Source organism: Podarcis cretensis (genome assembly GCF_951804945.1).
Source record: "Podarcis cretensis genome assembly, chromosome: 2".
In the NCBI taxonomy this organism is placed as follows: domain Eukaryota; kingdom Metazoa; phylum Chordata; class Lepidosauria; order Squamata; family Lacertidae; genus Podarcis; species Podarcis cretensis.
In genome coordinates, this window is record NC_137171.1 from 75,196,199 (window position 1) to 75,216,126 (window position 19,928).

The following is a 19,928-nucleotide window of genomic DNA, read 5'->3' on the forward strand; positions in this document are numbered from 1 at the left end:
GAGGGAATCCTAAAACTCCAATCCCTCATTAAGTGGGATTATGTATTAGCGAAATCACAGTGCTGGTCAGCAGTATCCAGCATAAATACTAGAATTGTGTTCTAAATACAGTAATTTGGGCATGCTAAAATCAAATGTCTACATTTCAACCACATATTCCTCTTTCTCAGAGAAAAGCAGACTATACATTTACAAATGATTGTGTGTGTGTGTAGATACCAGGAAACGAAAAGGAGGAAAGAGAAAGATACCTCTGTTAGCTTAATGATTTCACCAGAGCTGAGACACAACTTCTTGTTATCATCCAGCACAGTGTTCATATTTTCAATCCAAACAGCATCAACTGGACCATCAAACATGTACCATTTCTTTTTATGATCAGTAGCTATGGCTCCCACTCGGATAAGAGCAGGAAGAATCCCATCTGTCCTATGAGGTGAGGAGGAGATATACAGGAGTCAACCAAATAGTTGCACACTTCCATCTAGCAATGTCCAGTATAATTTATGACAGCATCACATCTGTGAACCCAAACTTCTCTCTCCACATCGCCTCCTCTATTTTGTCCTAAATAAGTATGCAGGCTTCTGCTGTTTTGAAGATCATAAAGCAGAATCTGCCTTTTTTAAAAAAAAAAAAAAGTTTCCCATTTGATTATTTTGATCAGAGCAAATGAAGTGTCAATGCATGTAATTATTCATTGCCAGAAATGCAAAGGCATCAATTGCTTCTGGGTGTAGCTCAAATGTTTTATCTCTGGAGGCAGTCCAACATTTTATCTCTATCAATCAATAATTGTTGTCATCAGTGTAAAACTGCTATAATTATTGCTCATTTTTGTTATCCATACACTTAGTATATGCGTGGTTTTCTTTTTACAAGATCAAAAGAAAATAAAACCCCCAGAGGCCCAGCTGGAAAGAACACTGAGCAAAAACAGTATTGTAAATAAGTCACCACACTTAACCATAATATGCTATGGGACAGGTTTCATAAATATGCACTTCAGCCCAAGTCCACAAAACATTTACCTGGCATACATACATACAGTATTGATGTATGTACTTGACATAGCCAACAGAAAAACAGTATTATAGTGGAGTTTTTCCATGGGCTGTGTTTTTATAGCAATCTTTATTACTTCACTCCTGAAGATGGATATGTGATTGTAGTGATCCACAGAACCAGTCTCCAGCAGTTCATCTCTAAACCTTTTACTCAGAGTGTGGTGAGATGGCCGAGTTTAAGGGAAGGGAAGAAAAATCTCCTTAAATAGTTCTGCCTTCCTTGTGTAGAGGCCATCAAAATAAAAATGACAACTGCAATGATTAATGAATGAGAGGACACATTTGCAGATGCAGATGCATGTTTAGTGTCCAGTTCTCATTAGCTTTTAATGCCTTGAATATCTCTTTCATGTTACTTACACAGGCTCATCAGCAAAAACCCAACGTAGAAAGCTCAAAAGAATGTGCATGAGCCAGCCAGTTATCCATTTAGTGTTATGGATTTTCTTAGGCCATAGAAAAGTACAATCAAAACATATGGACATTAGCTAAAGTTATGCCTAACAAAAGAGGAGCTTTCTTAAATTTCAGTTTATACAGAGCTTATAATTCCTAAAAAAGGGACACAAGCAGAAGCCATCTAGAACAGATAAGGACAGTTTTTATCTTTTACCATTCATGAGTCAACAAGTCAAACTCTCCATACAGCTGGCCCATTGTAATAGATTTGGGATTCAATATAAAATAATTGACGGCTTCATAGTTTCCACCACTGACTGAAGGCCGACCTTTCAAAGATGTCATTGCAGCTGCCAAAACTTTGTAACACTGAAGACAGAAAGAGTGCAAGGGAATAAAATATCATGGCATCTATTTGAAGGCTGAAAAGAAAGACAATTCAGACTCACCATGAATCTACAATAATGAAGAATGCAAAGTAGTAACAAAGGACTTTGCCCAAGGGTTTGACATGATTAAGAAAAGAGGATTATAAAAGACAAGCACTGATCACAAAAACAGAGGAGGGAATGGCCTTCATTCTTTTGGAAAGTTGATGTAATATCTGCAAACATCGCACTGCAGAAATCCCAGCAAAGCTGTGCAGGCTCAAAGTCACCCATGCTTGCCTTAATGAGGCTCTTCCAGAGTACACATAAGATCAGTATATCAGTTTTAATCCTAGTGTTCTTATTTCAAAGCTCTTCTATGCAGGCTGCTACTGTACTTGGCAAGAAGGGATTTTTCTGTCTCAGAACAGTATCTCGAACCACATTAAGCCAAGCACAAAGGCTGGAAATGCTCCTCCTATGGTGTAAGTGCTGGACAAACCATCTTAGTGTTATTTCCCTTTCATCTGTTGACAGCAACACCAGGCATCTCCGGAAGTTCTTACCTTAGTTTTTCCTGAGCCTGTGGGCCCCACCAGCATGAGACCATGACGTACCACAGTAGTTTCATATAGCTGGATGCACTTCATCACAAACCCTGGAAGAAAAAGATCCAGAATGGGAATGCCTCACAGTTGCTTTCACAGGCCTGCAGGTCTATGGATACGAAACTGTGTGGATGCTATAAGCCCCCAAAGCACCACTGAAGGCACACACCAGTTTGTTCCTTAGCTATCTTGAGGAAGATGTCAGCACAACCTAGAATGCTACTCTTACTCACTCAATCCTTTCATAGCTATCACACATTTTAGAATCCAGAGAGTGATATAGTATACATGTAAATAAGAGCACATTTTCACTTACGGCACACCAACTTTATAATTCTCTTCTTGGCATCAGGTAAAAAACCATTTTATCTGCCTGGTATTTTAGACTGAACTTGGTTTTTATCAGTGGAATTATTATTTGATCTAATTTTAATGTTCTAAAGCTTTGATCATTTTTATTATTGTTATTTTAAATATTCTTTGCTCCAGGAGCTATTTTAGGTTAAACCATGTAGCAGAATGAAAAATAATAATAAATATTAAATATACACTTCAGGTAAATGACATTAAGTTCCAAGTTTACCCTCCTACTTAGATTGCACAGTATTCTGCCAGAGTGTTAGAAAACAGTTAAAAAAACACCAAAAAATCTAGATAACAAATGCAATCAGGGGAACAAAATGAGCATAGATTTGGGGTTTGTACTTTTCCTGGTAAGAATTTAAAATGTTAAGTGGTATACAGATGCTTTAAAAATAAATAAATGACATTTCCCTCACTGCTGTGAACATTTTGCTTTAAGAATTTCTGGGCCTGATCTACTTAATTTCCATTTTTGATGCTCTGAGAACAACATCAGAGCAGAAGTTAAAAAGGAATGTCCACAGATGGAAAGACAGGTGTATTTATTGAGGCTGCAATCCTATATCCACTTACTTTGGAGTAAGCTCCACTGAACTTAATGGGATTTAATTCTGAACAGACAAGTAAAGGATTGCTCTGTTATTTACTTATTGCATTTGTATCCTGCCTTTCTTCCACACAACTTGAGGTGAAGAACATGGGATTCCCAGATAGGTTCCACCCAGGCACTTAAAAACCCATCCTCATACAATGATCTGTGAGCTGCAATTGCTGAAGGACAAATTATAATCCACTGCTGTGGTGCCAAATTTCCAAAGTTCACAAGAGACTAATATATAGTTTTTAAGAAAACTCCACAGAGGCAGTGTGTTACTTTTTCACTTACCATCAACATCTTTCAAGTTGTCTTTAAGACAGTATCTGTGAATTGCTTCCTCCAGGATGCCATAGTCAATAGGTTCCTCTTTGATCTTGGGAAACAGATCAGAAATTATACCATTGAAAAGCTTCAGGTCATCCTGCAGGAATTTAGGAACATTGACATCCTTGATGGCCCTTAGGCAAATCAGTTCCTGCAAGCAAGAAAAGTATATTAGTAAAGATTCTTCCTCTTTTCTTGGATCTCCATGCCTAGCCTTTAATTGCCACACTCTGAAATCTTGATTATTCTACAGAGCTACTAATCTTTGTACTTTGACAGACAGATGATTGCAATTAGGACTGTTCTTTTCGATTGTGTTTACTTTTCTTGTTCCAGACATCTTCAGCTAAGATGAAAAAATGTGGTGGTGGTGGTGGTGGTGGAGTTTCACTGAGGTTGCTGAAAGAATGTTATCAACAATCTTAATTTTTTAATGAAAAAATCAAAATAAGCTAAATAAAAGTTACAAGATCTAGCCCCAAATGGAATTGTTGCACATTTTAATGTACAAATATTTGTAGATTAGGTACAGACAGAGCAGAACAAAATTTTAAACAAAGTTTAGTCTTAGCACAGCCTTCACCAACATGATGTTCTATGCCCCTGCTGGGAAGTTATTCCCAACACTCTGCCCAGATGAGCAACACATGTCCAGAAGGTAACCAGAAAAGTGGCTCTTAACTATTCTAGTCATTGTCATGCAACACTGCATATGGAGCCATTTGAAGTGGGACTATTTGAACTTGCCTCGTCCATTGTTGGATTTTCTCTTTTGAGATTGCCAGCCGCTGAAATGACTGTCTTCACAGCTCTCATTCCAAAGTCATAGTGATCCTGCAGCAGAGATATGGGAAATGACAATAGTGGAAATAGGAACTGAAATGGAATGGCAAGCATCTAATCAGTTAGACAAGAGAAGGGAACAATCTGCCAATCTCCTTCTCTACTTGCAGCCATCCTCTTTCCTAAGAAAACAAAAAGAGGGAGAATCTTTACACAGCTAGGCCTAGGCTTTAATACTTTCATTCTGAACAAAGGTAAAAGACAAAGAGTAGAGAGGCAGAGAGTACTGTTATGAAGAAGGGTATTCGATACTGCAGCAATCCTTTTTAGTTCTTCTGTCCTCATAAAGCAATTCCTTGGTAACAACTGAAAACGAAACCAGGGCATGAGCGATAACATTGGTATGATTGCACAAAAACTTGAGCTAAGGAGGATCAAAATGGATAAAGGACAGCCACGGAGATAGCAATGAAAGTGAGAAGAGAATATGGTGCGCCAAGATATCAGAATCAGCAACAATTCTGAGCTACAGGATGTACTCTAATGAAACTTTAAAGATTCTACTTATGTTAGGAAGGCTGGATGGCTCAAAAATACTGACCTGGGAACTGAGTTGCTCAGAAGACAATTTAAAGGTGGTAGTGATCTTCTTTGCCAGAACTTTGGCTTCATTGAAGCCAAATGAATACAGAGAAATCTCAGCAATCATAGAGTAATCTGGAACCATCATAGCCACAGGACGAAAAAGAGCCTGGAAGGTATACAGTCACCATGAAGAGGGAAGGCTCCACATACTGTACATTCACTCTTAGCAATCTGTGCTTATGGATGGTAAGCAAATTAAAAGCAATCTGCACAAAAGAGATTATCAACCAAGTGGCAGCAACCCTTTATAATTGCACACAGAAGACAGGATCTATGAAATTTGCCAGTTGCATCTGAGATCTTTTTTAATGTTTGAGATTTCTGAGGAGGCATTTCCAACCATTTGGGGGATAATATAACATCTTATTGCATAATCAGACTTAGTAGCATTCAAAAACAGTCTCCCTTGCCAACGTGAATTTAAGTGATTTTCCTAACTTTGTGGGAGTGGAATGAAATCTCTTTCACCAAATTTACCTATGCTTTGAAATTGGAAGAGATTTTCAAAGCAATATATTCTAGGGGTTGGGATACTCCCATCCCATTTATGCCTACAAATAAAGGATGGATTCCTCTATATATGGCAGAATATATCAGCTATTCCTCTCCAATGTCAGACACAGAGCTCCAACATCAGAGAGGGAGTTCTGATGTCAGCCCCTGCCCCCAACACCAAAGCCACTAACACCCTGGTCCAACCAGTGTTTGAGCTGCAATGGCAGTATAGACAAAATGGAGATATATTGGGAGACATTAAGAGGTGTGCCTGAGGAAGACCAGGAAACAGCTGGGATTTGAAGGATCCAACTCTCTCCTTGTCGCCTGATACACCCCCAAACTGGGGACAAATTTAGACATACCTCTAAGCATGACTCAATCTCTCCCTCCACTATCTTGCTCCATTTGAGAGGGAAAATGTACAGAAGGTGGGAATTAAATCTGAAAATAGACAAAGGACTGCAAGATTGCTCCTCTGCCTCATTTCTGGCCTGGCCTGGCAGCTTGAGCCCAGCAGACCTTTGGATGTGGTCATTGAACTGCCTTTTGTTCCTGCCCCTTCCCCTAACCTTAGAACTGCATCCTAAGATAGTCAGAACGTAGATGTCATCTTATAGCATTATAGTTAAGTAAGAGACAGCTGTTCATATATGAACTGAGTGTAGCCAAGTCCAGCAGTCTTTAGTTACCTTTAAGTTATCCGGCAGCTCAGTGCGTCCGGCATAGCCAGGGTTCATTGTGATGAAGACCGCACAAGATGGAACCAGTGCAATTTCAGCTCCTTCAAACATGAAGCGATCCACCTAGACCCAGTAAAACATTACCATAGTGAATGACTTGCCGGTAAGCAAATATCCTCAATTCCAGATGGAACAAAATCCTTTTTGTGTCAAAACAGATAAATCTAACCCTACAAATCCAGTCAAATGTCCTTACTGGGCTGGTCCAAAGAAGAACACTACCCACTCATTGGCTTGCAGCCAGGACCAGATTTGTTTAGAATTCAGTTGGACACACAATGACATCCCTCCCTTAGATTTGCACTTCCCTGAACTTGGTTCATCCTAAGGCATGGTTGCTCATTCTACCCTAAGGCATGGTTGCTCATTCATTTGCATCCACTGCATCTCTTCTAGTGGTGTGTCAGATGGCAACTTGGGCTACTCCAAATTCTTTCACAGAGAGTTATAAGATGGACTTGCATGCTTCCTTGGAGGATGCATTTGGAAGGCATATCCTCCAGAAATTAATTCCTCATCATTAATTTGCCAGCTCCCACCCTAGGATTACTAGGGGTAACTTTGGAACATGTCATTTGCTGGTGTCCTGGTGCCTATGGTATTGACCTGAAAGGTGTTTCTAAGGAGGCACTAGGACATCACCAAGGCCCACCCTTCACTGGCATTGTTTACATTTCTTATATTATGGATGGCTACTCCTGGTGTCTGGAGTCTGTCATGCCATTAGTTTCTTTCTAGGATGTCTGTTATATGGTCTGGCTGGAAGGGCAAACTATCACTCCAGGGGAGGGGCAGCACAAAAGCCTTTAGGAGTAATGACTTTTTTTCTGCCTTCGAGTCTTTGTAACCGGTTAGCTATGCCTCTCTGACTATAAATTGCATAAATAAATAAAAGAAATATAGTAGAACCCACCAGTGGGTTCCATGCTGGAGAGCCTCTACAATTGTCTTGGGGCTTGTCATATGTTCACCTACTTAAACAACAAATTTCTACTTGAACAGCAAAGAAAACAAACACTGGATAATGTTTTTGTACCAACATACTTGAGGCAGAACTAGAACACCAGCACAGAGATACCTACTCTGTAGCCCACAATCTGAAGAGAACAGCTTACATAACAAGCACCAGAAAATGCAAGTAACGACCCTTCTGAATGTATTGAAACCAGCCAATTAACTTTGAAAAGAAGTTTCTTCAGCTAGGTCAAAACTATTCAAACCTCTGTGTAGTACTAGGGTTTTGCCATGCTATGAAAACCTGTGCAGCGCCCAAAACTCCTACACCAAACTGCCAGTTAAGTGGCAGAAGGGACTAACAGGAGCCTTGAAAGCTTCCTTTTCTCTTAATTAGGGAAGCAGAATTTTCCAGTTCAATATTCTATTAGAAAAATATTCATATTAAAAAAGGTCTCCAAAGGACTACCTGTCAAAGAAAGTAATAAATGTAAAATCATCTGACATTTAAAATATGCATTCTATTAAATGATTATGGAACTGCCAATATAAAGGAGGAGAACCCCCTAAATCTGCCAATACATAGGCAGGAAAAACAACAAGCTTTAAATAGCATTTCAGAAATCACTCAAACCCCCACAAAAACAGCCCACTGGGGAGAAAAACTTCAGGAGACACCAAGAACCACATACACAAGGGAAAAGCAACCAAATTATATGCACAAACAAACAATTAAAGGTCAGAAGAGCACCAGCTTGGTCTGCTTCAAGCAAGGGCAGAAAAAATGAAATGTCACTCTAGAGGAGGGGCAACACAGAAGCCTTTAGGAGTGGTGACATTTTTTTCTGCCTTCAAGGAAGTGGAGCATAATGATATCCCACTTGGTGATGTCCTAGTACCTACCAGAGAAATAAAAGTGTGGTTCGGGAAGCCAAATTCCTTCACTCTTCACTTCCTTAACTTACCCTCTGCTGTTGAGCTTTCTGAATTGTTGTGATTTGCTGGGCAACTACAGACAACACTTCAATGTCAATGCGGTTGAACTCATCAAAGCAAGCCCAGGCTCCAGAACTGAGCATATAAGGAGAAGACAGTATCAGGAATCCAATAGTTACTAGCAAAAAATCAGTTGGTCTTAAAAGGCATGAAGAGATTATGCCAATCTAGACAGCACTGGGACAGGAAGGTAGGCTGGCAGTGAGGTTGGGGCTGCACCAATGTGCTGCTGGGAGTGCAGGATTGGCTCTGCTGCTGCATTTGTACAGCACCAGCCTCACTACTGCCCCAGTGCCTTCCAGGCAAGCTGCAGAGATGCTGGTGTTGGGAGTATAGCTCTGTCTCACCATGCTGGCTGTTACTGGTGGCTAGTTAATTTATGCAAATTGCCTACCATTTGATACCAACCTTCACGAGCAACTATTTTACATGTCCTCTTTGGAACAATCACAATATGTAAATTGGCCCCAGCTTCCAAAGGTGACTGGACTTTAAACTATGTAAGTTAGCACAATCTAAATGTTTATTGGGTTCTCTTTTACTCTATCAAACCAAATATAGTGATACATCTCTACAGAATGCTCAAACAGGCAATATATGGAGATTGCTAGTAGAGAAATTATCACTAGGCTAGCTACTTGTTCTGGGTTCTCATAGACTCCCCTCTGCTTAGATGTATTGGATGCAACAATATTCTGATTCATGTATTGACTGCCAAACCAATAATTTTGCGGCTGTGTTACGATCCACCCCCTGTGTAGCATATTCATATATGGCATTGTTTTGTAATACCTGGCTAGTCCTTTCAGGAATTTCCCCATTGCCATGAAATCAAGCTGATCAGAGCAATTAAACACAACCGTCTGGATAGCTAAAGCTTTCCCCAGATCTTTAGTCGTCTCTGTTTTGCCTGTTCCAGCTGGTCCTGCAGGAGCGCCCCCGAATTTCAAGTGCAATGCTCCAGTAAGTGTCAAGTAGCATCTATCACAAAGAATCAAATAATTTTAAGGCTGGAAGGGTTCATCTAGTCAAATGCCACACAATGAAAAATGTATTATTCATTTATAAACATTACCAAATAGCTCATTATGTTAAGAAGAATGCAGTTTATTATCAAATGACAGTATACTACGAGGAAAGATCAGAACACTATGAAAGGGGTGGGCTCACCTTTTTCAGGCAAACCCTCTGGGGCCTACATCTCATGGTGGGCATGCCCAAAGTATAAAAGTGGATGTGACCAATTTTTAAAAAAACAACAACAACAAAAGGACAAATTTGGGGGATCTTGAGAGTATCACAAAACATTTTGAAAACACAGAAGAGGATCCATGGGAGTGGTCAGTATTTCCTTTAATGTAATATAAAAAAAATTTAATGGGTGAATTTGGCGGAGCCTTTTGGCTCATGGTTTGTCTCCTCCAGACAAACTATGAGCTGTAAACCAAGAACACATATTGGTTACAGCTCTTTGCTTGCATGGAGAGAAACAAACCATAGCTCTGAGTTCATATAACAAGCTAAGGCAAATCATGACTAAGGCATGATCTGGTTTAGTGCTAAATGCAAACTGAGCCACAGACAGCTTTTTAAAACAAACAAACCAAAACTGTAATGAAGAGCAATCTTGTACATTTGTTTGCCTATGTTGTAAACCAGCCCAATTCAAATGTGTCTTGGGTGTGTGTGTGAAATGTCCTGAAATAAATTGTGACATATGTGTGGTGTGTCAGAAGAATGTCATTTATCTGCTTCTCTGGGTTTTGTTTTAAAAACCACATAGGGCCCCAACACTGATTAGGGTTAAAAAAGTACACACCCTTTTAAAGAGTCAGTTGGCTTTCTTGGGATTGATTGATTGATTGATTGATTGATTGATTGCTGCAGGTGCTTTTTGTCTACAGAAAACTGTGGGTTGTTTACAACTAGCTTTTATCCAGAGCAGACCTATATAAATTAATGACCATGACTAACTTAGGTTCATAAATTTCAATGAGTCTATTCTAAATAAAAGTTACAGTACTTGAATACAATCCTGTATATAGCCAGTGGCTGAAAACTGGGAAGATTGTTTACCACCAAGAAGGTGACAGTAAATGAGATAGACTGCATCCTAAGTCTACTTCTCTGTGTGTTCTGCAATAAAAGGTATACCCGGGGTGGATTTCAATACTTCAAAATGACATGCTGCAGGAAAAATATTTTTAAAGGGACTCACTAGGTTTTCTGATGTAAATATACTTTATGACCTTAATATGATTATCAATAATAGCTAGAACAAGTGAAATCCAGTTGAAACCTCCTGAGAACAATTATATTAGCACTTCAACACATTCATTTGCTATCCCATCCCTTGCTCTGCTAAAGCATCAATAATCAATAATGGTACTCAAAAGGAATAAGAATTTTTAAAAAGAAGACATAGATCATATGTTATTATTCTCAGAGAGCTGCTTTAACCATACTGTTTAATGATGAATAACCATCATTCAATATTATCCATGGAGGACCACTTGATTAAACTGCTTCTGTTACCATTATTGAGAACTGAACGGCTATATCCTTGTTCAGCCTGCAGAACTGCAATCCATCTTCGATGCATGCAACCGATTACAGTGGTACCTCGGTTTACAAACTTAATCCATTCTGGAAGTCCGTTCTTAAGCCGAAACCATTCTTAAACCAAGGTACACTTTCCCTAATGAGGCCTCCCACTGCCAGTGCCCTTCCACCGTTTGGATTCCGTTCTTAGACCAAGGTAAAGTTTGCAAACGGGACACTACTTCCAGTTTTGCGGAGTTCGTCAACCAAATCGTTTGTAAACAGGACTGTTCTTAAACTGAGGTACCACTGTACTACATTGTCAACTATTTAAAAAATAACAACAACCAACCACATGCATACATGCATTGGTCAACTAAATAAAAAGCTTTTTAAAACAAAGTTATGCACTTTAAACATAGTTTCTCTAAGACACATGTGGAATCTGTTCCTAAACACTTCACCATATTTGACATATGCAGACACAAGAGCTGTGTGGATAATATAGATTCTAAGTCACCATAGGTCAAGCAGATACACCCTGTGTAGTTTTTGCTGCACAGTCTGTGCCAGAATTACATACGAAAGTGATTAGTGATTAGTGATTATTGCTCACCGAGACTCTAAGCTAGGCCCAGTTTCCCACTAACTCCATATGTATCTGGTTTTTAGGAGCTTCCATGCTAGGTCTTGGGCTTTGTCTGAGCATACTCTTGCTGCCTGGCCCTGCTTGGAGTACTGCAATGTACTCTATGTGCGACTACCTTTGAAGACTCAGAAACTATAATTAATCCACAATGCAGATGCTACACTGGCAGAGTTGACCCTTGATTCAGCTCTCAAAGAGTGATTTATTCATTCAAGATTATGGAGACAAGTTGTTGTTTTTTAGTCTAATAAGTTATGATACCTGTCAGTGAGAGGTGTAATCACCAGGCGCCCACTGTTGCCCAAGTATTCATAGCCATAGATAAATTCAGCATTCACTGCCCGGATATACAAATCATCTCTTGTCCAGTAGTACCTAATGTTAAAGAAAAGTTAAATGCAAAATGATATAGGAAAAAAACTGCAAGAACTAACAAAGGGTTTCTTATACCATCAGTTTAAACACTGCAGTCCTGTTTATTTGGTTGTATTTTGTTCATGCTAAACAATGCATATTCTTTTATAACGTTGCATGTTCCACCTGCATATTATTGAAAAAGCTCTGGAGCTGATTGCCGCTTTGCAGGTAAGATTCACCTTCTGTTGTGTGGGCAGGGCGGTCCCTCCCCTTACCTGGCCAATCCCCTGGCAACACCTCCCCAGACAGGATCGGGGTAGGCGGAGCCTGGGGAGATGAAGCCAGCCTGAACTACCAGGAGCTGCACTGGGATGCGAGGGGCTGCACACGACCACGCAAAAGGCGCCCCCCATTTGATGTGGGGAGCGGTCATTATTGAAAAACTGGACATTTAATGAGTAATGTTAGTGTATGCAGAAAATAATGTTATGCATGCAGAAAAAACAGTAGATTTAACAGAAATTTCCCACAGCCACAAAAAAAGGTTAAGTGTAGAACACCTTTCAGCAACTAGCATAAAGCACAAGAGAAGAAAGATAATGTGAATTTGTTTTGGAAGGGAGTGTTGTTGGGTTGGAATAACCCCTAAGTAGAATGATACAATAATAGACGATCCTTTTCAGACCTTTGTGATTATTCTTTCTCTAAGGCTGTGTGCTTCAGGGTGCCCTGCCTAGTTCATGTACCTCACAGTAGCTGAAGACAGGGATCTGTCTCACTACCCAAAAAGAGCGATAACAGATTCTAGGAAATGTCTCACCTGAGCTGGGAAATCCACTCGAAATCATTCTCACTGCTGACATTCTCCTCAACAAGTTTAGCTGCCACATCCTTGGCATGAACTTCAATCACAATGAGAGCTGATAACACTCCCCGCTGCATCCGAGACAGCTTCCCTCGCACAAGTGCTACTAGGTCGCTCAGCTGTGCAAGGAAAGCATAACAAGTCAGGCCACGCCTTGGAGAAATATCTCGTATCTACTTGGCATTCTATAGTTAGCAATGTACTGAAGTGTGTAAGAAAACTGGAGTCCCTTGGGAGAAAAAGAAAAGCCACTTCTCCGCCTTCCTCACAAGTTACATTTTGTGAAGGGAGGAGAAGAAACAGTACCACTCTAGACTGCCTTGGTCAGACCCCCCTTGGAGTACTGTGTCTAGTTCTGAGTGCCACAATTTAAGAAGGTTATTGACAAGCGGGAACATGTGCTGAGGAGGGCAACCAAAGTGATCAAGTGTCTGGAAACCGAGTCTTATGAGGAGTGGTTGAGGGAGTTGGGTACGTTTAGCCTGCTAAAGAGGAGACTGAGAGGAGGTATGGTAGCCATCTTCAAATCTCTGAAGGGCTGCCACAGGCTTGTTTTCTCGTGCTCCAGAGGGGAGTGAACCAATGGATTCAAGTTACAAGAAGGGAGATTTTGACTAAACACCAGGAAGGACTTTCTGGCAGTAAGAGCTGTTCGGCAATGGAACAGACTCCCACGAGAAGCAGTGGACTCTCCTTCCCTGAAGGTTTTTAAGCAGAGATTGGATGGCCATCTGTTATGGCTGCTTTAGTTGGGATTCCTGCATTGCAGGAGGCTGGACTAGAATGAACCTCAGGGTCCCTTCCAACCCTACAATTCTGTGATAGCAGTGAAGCAAGGGCTGGTGGGCATTGTCTTGATCTTGGTCTTTATGAGTTTTTCATTATATCTTTGGGGGCGGAGTGAAGCTAGTGCATAGGACAAGTTTCTGGCCCACCCACCACTGACATGCAACCCCTGGAAGGTTCCCCACAAAGAAATGTTGCCATCAGGCTGAAAAAGGGTCCCCAGCCTTGGCCAGCTAGGTGATATAAAAAGCAGGGTTTCAGTGCAGAAGCAACTGAGCCTGAGTTACACAATGAAGTGACATTTTTACCTGAGCACTTAGCTGTGGAAACAACCTGGTGGCCAAATCTCCAGCTTCCAGGGCCTCTGACACTTCTTTTGTCCAGAACGTCTGACATCCAGCAATGGTCACCTGGCCTGGCCAATCTAAGACCCATGTAGTCCGTGGTGTCTTTATTAAAAACATATGGCCTTAATATTAAATACAATGGAGAACTCCCCCCCCCCCATTTCATCACTGTTTTAAGCATAGTAGCTGTTTCTGACAAAAGTTCCAGCCCTAGATCACCCTGTCCTTATCTATGCCCTGCTATACCCTCTGAGCTCGGCTATGCTGCTTTTTGAGTTTTTCCATATGTGAACCAAGGTAAGACAAAAGACTGCCCTCTTAGAAGACAAAGTCCAGCAACTGGAGGAACGTGTAGCTACGCTCCAAAGAATTAGAGAGCTGGAGCTCTTCTTGGAAGCAACAGAGCACACTGTCTCCACCAAGGAGGAGACAGGGGACTCCCCTGAGAAGGAGGCTAGTTCACCAACACAGGAGCCAGATATATGGAGAAACGTGACTCAAAGAAGTAGGAGGCCCAGGGTTCGCTCTGATTGTTTAGAAATACACAATCGCTTTGAGGTCCTCTCCCCTAGCATGGAAGACGAAGAGCAGACTCCATTTGAGGATCTCTCCCTCGTTACAGTCGATCAGGTATATGAAGACGAGCAGCAAAGTCAGTCCTCAGGGAATGTGCAGGCGACCTTGGAACGGACAGCTCACAGAAGAACCCCGACCAAACCTAAGAGGAGGCGTGTAGTGGTGATAGGGGATTCCCTACTGAGGGGAACAGAAGCAGTGATCTGTGGGCCTGACAAGATGTCTCGGGAAGTGTGCTGTCTCCCCGGGGCTAAGATCCAAGATGTAACTGAAGGACTGCAAGGAATCATAAAACCCACTGACAAATACCCCTTCCTCTTGGTTCATGTGGGAACCAATGACACTGCAAGCAATAGCCTCCAGAAGATCAAAAGAGACTACGAGGCTCTGGGCAGGAAATTGAAGCAATTAAATGCACAAATTGTCATCTCATCTGTCCTCCCAGTTGAACGACGTGGCCCAGGGAGAGAGGGAAAAATAGTGGAAGTGAACAGCTGGCTTCGCAAATGGTGTAAACAGGAACGGTTTGGATTCTTAGATCACGGACTGCAGTTTCTTGAAGATGGACTTCTGGCAAGCGATGGGCTGCACCTCACAACGGTTGGGAGGAATGTTTTTGCCAAAAATCTCAGAAACCTCATCAGGAGTGCTTTAAACTGACTAATGTGGGGGAGGGAGACAGTGCTCCTGAAGGTAGGAGTCTATCAATTGATGAAGATGATCATTGAAATGTCATAGACCAAATGGAGCAAACAGCACGCAGACCTAGTGATGGGAGGAAAAAATCCTTAAATAAGAGACACGGGGGAATGATTAATGGACTTCAATGTCTGTACACTAATGCGCAAAGTATGGGAAATAAACAAGATGAGCTTGAACTCTTGGTACAGCAAACTAAATATGACATAATAGGCATCACTGAAACCTGGTGGGATAAGTCCCACGATTGGAATGTAATAATGGAGGGATACAATCTATTTCAGAGAAACAGACCAGACAAGAAAGGAGGAGGAGTGGCGTTATATGTCAGGGATGTGTATACCTGTGAAGAGATCCAAGATTTAGAACCTCAAAGCCAAAGTGAGAGCATTTGGGTCAAAATTAAGGGAGAGAAGAATAACAGTGACCTCATTGTGGGAGTTTACTATAGATCCCCAAGCCAAACGGAGGGCATAGATGATGCCTTCCTGGAACAGATGGCCAAGCATGCAAAAGGAAGGGAGATAGTAGTAATGGGGGACTTCAATTACCCAGATATTTGCTGGATGTCAAACTCAGCCAAGAGCATAAGGTCAAACAGATTCCTCACTGGCCTTGCAGACAACTTCATTGTCCAGAAAGTGGGAGAAGCAACAAGAGGAACAGCCATTTTAGATCTGGTCCTAACCAATGTTGATGACCTGGTTAGTGGGGTAGAAGTGGAAGGATCATTAGGCGCGAGTGATCATGCTCTTCTGAAGTTTACTATACAGCGGAAAGGAGCAGCCAAGCATACTAGGACTCAATTTCTTGACTTTAAGAAAGCCGACTTCATAAAACTTAGGGAAGTGCTGGGTGAGATCCCATGGACAGTAATACTAAAAGGAAAGGGAGTTCATGATGGCTGGGAGTTTGTTAGGAGGGAGATAGTAAAAGCACAACTTCAGGCAATACCAATGAGACGGAAACATGGAAGGTGCCTAAAGAAGCCAGGGTGGCTATCTAAAGAACTTTTAACTGAGTTAAGATTAAAAAAGGATGTGTACAAAAAATGGAAAAGGGGGGAAACCACCAAAGAGGAATTCAAACAAATAGCCAGCACGTGTAGACACAAAGTCAGAAAAGCTAAAGCACAGAATGAACTCAGGCTTGCTAGAGAGGCTAAAAGCAACAAAAAAGGCTTTTATGGGTATGTTCGTAGCAAAAGGAAGAACAAAGAAACAGTGGGGTCACTCAGAGGAGAAGATGGTGAAATGCAAACAGGGGACACAGAAAGGGCTGAACTCCTCAATGCCTTCTTTGCCTCAGTCTTCTCCGATAAAGAAAACAATGCCCGACCTGAAGAATTTGGAGCAAATGATTCAGCAGAGGAAACACAGCCCAGAATAACTAAGGAGATAGTACAAGAATACTTGGCTAGTTTAGATGTATTCAAGTCTCCAGGGCCAGATGAACTGCATCCAAGAGTATTAAAAGAACTGGCAGATGTGATCTCAGAACCTCTGGCAGTCATCTTTGAGAATTCCTGGAGAACAGGCGAAGTTCCGGCAGACTGGAGGAGGGCAGATGTTGTCCCTATTTTCAAAAAGGGGGAAAGAGAGGACCCAAATAATTACCGCCCAGTCAGTCTGACATCAATACCAGCGAAGATTCTGGAGCAGATCATTAAGCAAACAGTCTGTGAGCACCTAGAAAGGAATGCTGTGATCACCAATAGTCAGCATGGATTTCTGAAAAATAAGTCATGTCAGACTAACCTGATCTCGTTTTTTGACAGAATTACAAGCCTGGTAGATGAAGGGAACGCAGTGGATGTAGCCTACCTTGATTTCAGCAAGGCATTTGACAAGGTGCCCCATGATATTCTTGTAAAGAAGCTGGTAAAATGCAGTCTTGACTATGCTACCACTCAGTGGATTTGTAACTGGCTGACTGACCGAACCCAAAGGGTGCTCATCAATAGTTCCTCTTCATCCTGGAGAAGAGTGACTAGTGGGGTGCCACAGGGTTCTGTCTTGGGCCCAGTCTTATTCAACATCTTTATCAATGACTTGGATGATGGACTCAAGGGCATCCTGATCAAATTTGCAGATGACACCAAACTGGGAGGGGTGGCTAACACCCCAGAGGACAGGATCACACTTCAAAACGACCTTGACAGATTAGAGAACTGGGCCAAAACAAACAAGATGAATTTTAACAGGGAGAAATGTAAAGTATTGCACTTGGGCAAAAAAAATGAGAGGCACAAATACAAGATGGGTGACACCTGGCTTGAGAGCAGTACATGTGAAAAGGATCTAGGAGTCTTGGTTGACCACAAACTTGACATGAGCCAACAGAGTGACGCGGCAGCTAAAAAAGCCAATGCAATTCTGGGCTGCATCAATAAGAGTATAGCAAGTAGATCAAGGGAAGTAATAGTGCCACTGTCTTCTGCTCTGGTCAGACCTCACCTGGAGTACTGTGTCCAGTTCTGGGCACCACAGTTCAAGAAGGACACTGACAAACTGGAACGTGTCCAGAGGAGGGCAACCAAAATGGTCAAAGGCCTGGAAACGATGCCTTATGAGGAACGGCTAAGGGAGCTGGGCATGTTTAGCCTGGAGAAGAGGAGGTTAAGGGGTGATATGATAGCCATGTTCAAATATATAAAAGGATGTCACATAGAGGAGGGAGAAAGGTTGTTTTCTGCTGCTCCAGAGAAGCGGACACGGAGCAATGGTTCCAAACTACAAGAAAGAAAATTCCACCTAAACATTAGGAAGAACTTCCTGACAGTAAGAGCTGTTCGACAGTGGAATTTGCTGCCAAGGAGTGTGGTGGAGTCTCCTTCTTTGGAGGTCTTTAAGCAGAGGCTTGACAACCATATGTCAGGAGTGCTCTGGTGGTGTTTCCTGCTTGGCAGGGGGTTGGAATCGATGGCCCTTGTGGTCTCTTCCAACTCTATGATTCTATGATTCTATGAAAAGACACCATCAACCATGGAATTCTCTTTAGCAGAAGCTTCCCAAATCCTGGCACCTCTTTTTCCAGAAAAAAAGCCCTGGCCTTACACATTCCATTGTTTCCAAAATATTGTCACCAGGTTTAAAAAATCCAATGCGTAAGTTAGGGTACAGACTGCCTACTGTGCCAATCATTTGGCTTACAGGCAACAACCAATGAACATGAGTCCGATTGATGTGCGATCGCACATGTGCTCACAGCGCTGAACCTGGAAATGACCTGAAAAGGTCACTAAAAGGGCAGAACGGGGGTGGAACAGGGGCATGGCAGAACAGAACAGGGGGCACTTATATGCACTCTGCCACCACATGGGGGCATGGAACAGAACCCCCACACAAAATGGTTGTTGACTGCACTTCTGCAATCCCTATCAGGATAATGCGTTCCAAGAATAATCTAGATGATGAAAGAATGCTGATCCCAAAATAGACAAGACTACAAGACACAAGTCGAAATGCAGTTATATGCACCATTAAGATCCAAGCATACAGATGGAAAACCAGAGGATTATTAGAAATATATTTCAAAGATCCATCAGTAGAGATTGCTGTCCATTGGTTTTTAAGATGAAGCATCCGAAACCTACAAACAAGTTCCATTTCTTAAGTGAAATTTACATGGTTCTATGCAAGACACTTACCTTTGGATAAACCTTGATGGACCTTTCAATGTTGTCCCGCACACTGGCCCTCATGATCCTCTCAACTTCCAGCAACCAGTCTTCCACATTGCCAGTAGGATAAATGGGAGAGAAAAGTTTTACTTCTTCCCCTTCTGCAGAATACATGTGTGTAATTTGGAGATCTTCCTGAAAGTGCAGCTAGTGAGAGGAAGCACAGCATGAGAAGCCAAGCAGGAGAACTACCCTCCATCCCCTACTTTGCACAAGGCTGTAGATTCACCGTTGTGTGGGATCCAAAGCAAATATATATATATATATTACAATCAACTTCACTGCCCTAAATTCAAACCCTTTGAAGCTCACTCTGCAAATGTTCATTAACTTACTAGATGTTGATTCATATACAAAGGCATATATTTCAATATATAAGCACTTTGCTAGTTAAAGGTGCTGGATTAAAAGGTCACATAAGTATTCTCTACATCTACCAGGAAGAGACGACGCAGTATGGTAATATGCCTTCTTATTAATCTCATTCAGCCTGAAAAAGAAGGGGCATAGGTACCAAAAGGAAGAGACTGGGTATGTTTTGAGCCTTCTAAAATCAGTGGGCAAACTCAAAACAAACTACATTGCTACACCTCTGTTTGTGTAATTCAGTTCATGGTCTCCTCTGAGGTGGCCACCTAGTTTGCAGCCTGTGGTGATGGCATGGCTATCATCCACTGAGAAAAACTCCCTCTTCTCTTTCACTCTCTCTCACCCCCCCCATATTGAAGCATGCAGATTTGCAACTGACTTCTTTCATATATTTAGCTAAATACCAGCTGTTACTGTAATCATGCTAGCATAGCAGAACCTGTTCGCTCCATTCCTCTCTGACTCTTCACAGTACAAGCAGGACCCCCAATGTGGATGGCTTTTATTTACCCGAGCAATATTCTCAAAACACTTGCGGAGATGAGGCTGCACAGCTGTGGGGTCTTTGGTCTGAGATAGTATTTCTAACAGCTCATCATCAGAAAGGAAGTAAAATCTGCAAAGAAAGAAGACTGGTGTTTTGTTCCGGGTCTCTAGCTTTTCTGCCAGTGAAAGCACTCCAAGATTAAATGCTGAAAATGATATTTAAAACTT

General features: G+C 41.7%; 1 protein-coding gene across 3 annotated transcripts in view; it reads right to left on the minus strand.

Moving 5' to 3' along the window:
- The window catches only part of DNAH1 (dynein axonemal heavy chain 1), a 125,713-nt gene that overhangs the window by 55,318 nt on the left and 50,467 nt on the right, over nt 1-19,928 (minus strand). For all 3 annotated transcript variants that reach the window (XM_079967202.1, XM_079967204.1, XM_079967203.1), the window contains 14 exons: nt 19,725-19,830; nt 18,813-18,992; nt 13,850-13,990; nt 12,711-12,874; nt 11,795-11,908; nt 9,136-9,324; nt 8,313-8,418; nt 6,343-6,456; nt 5,112-5,261; nt 4,475-4,561; nt 3,692-3,878; nt 2,401-2,492; nt 1,681-1,835; nt 252-429 (listed from right to left, as the gene is read on the minus strand). In XM_079967202.1, the coding sequence (XP_079823328.1) occupies nt 252-429; nt 1,681-1,835; nt 2,401-2,492; nt 3,692-3,878; nt 4,475-4,561; nt 5,112-5,261; nt 6,343-6,456; nt 8,313-8,418; nt 9,136-9,324; nt 11,795-11,908; nt 12,711-12,874; nt 13,850-13,990; nt 18,813-18,992; nt 19,725-19,830 (1,963 nt within the window). The remainder of the gene's footprint in view (nt 1-251; nt 430-1,680; nt 1,836-2,400; nt 2,493-3,691; nt 3,879-4,474; nt 4,562-5,111; nt 5,262-6,342; nt 6,457-8,312; nt 8,419-9,135; nt 9,325-11,794; nt 11,909-12,710; nt 12,875-13,849; nt 13,991-18,812; nt 18,993-19,724; nt 19,831-19,928) is intronic.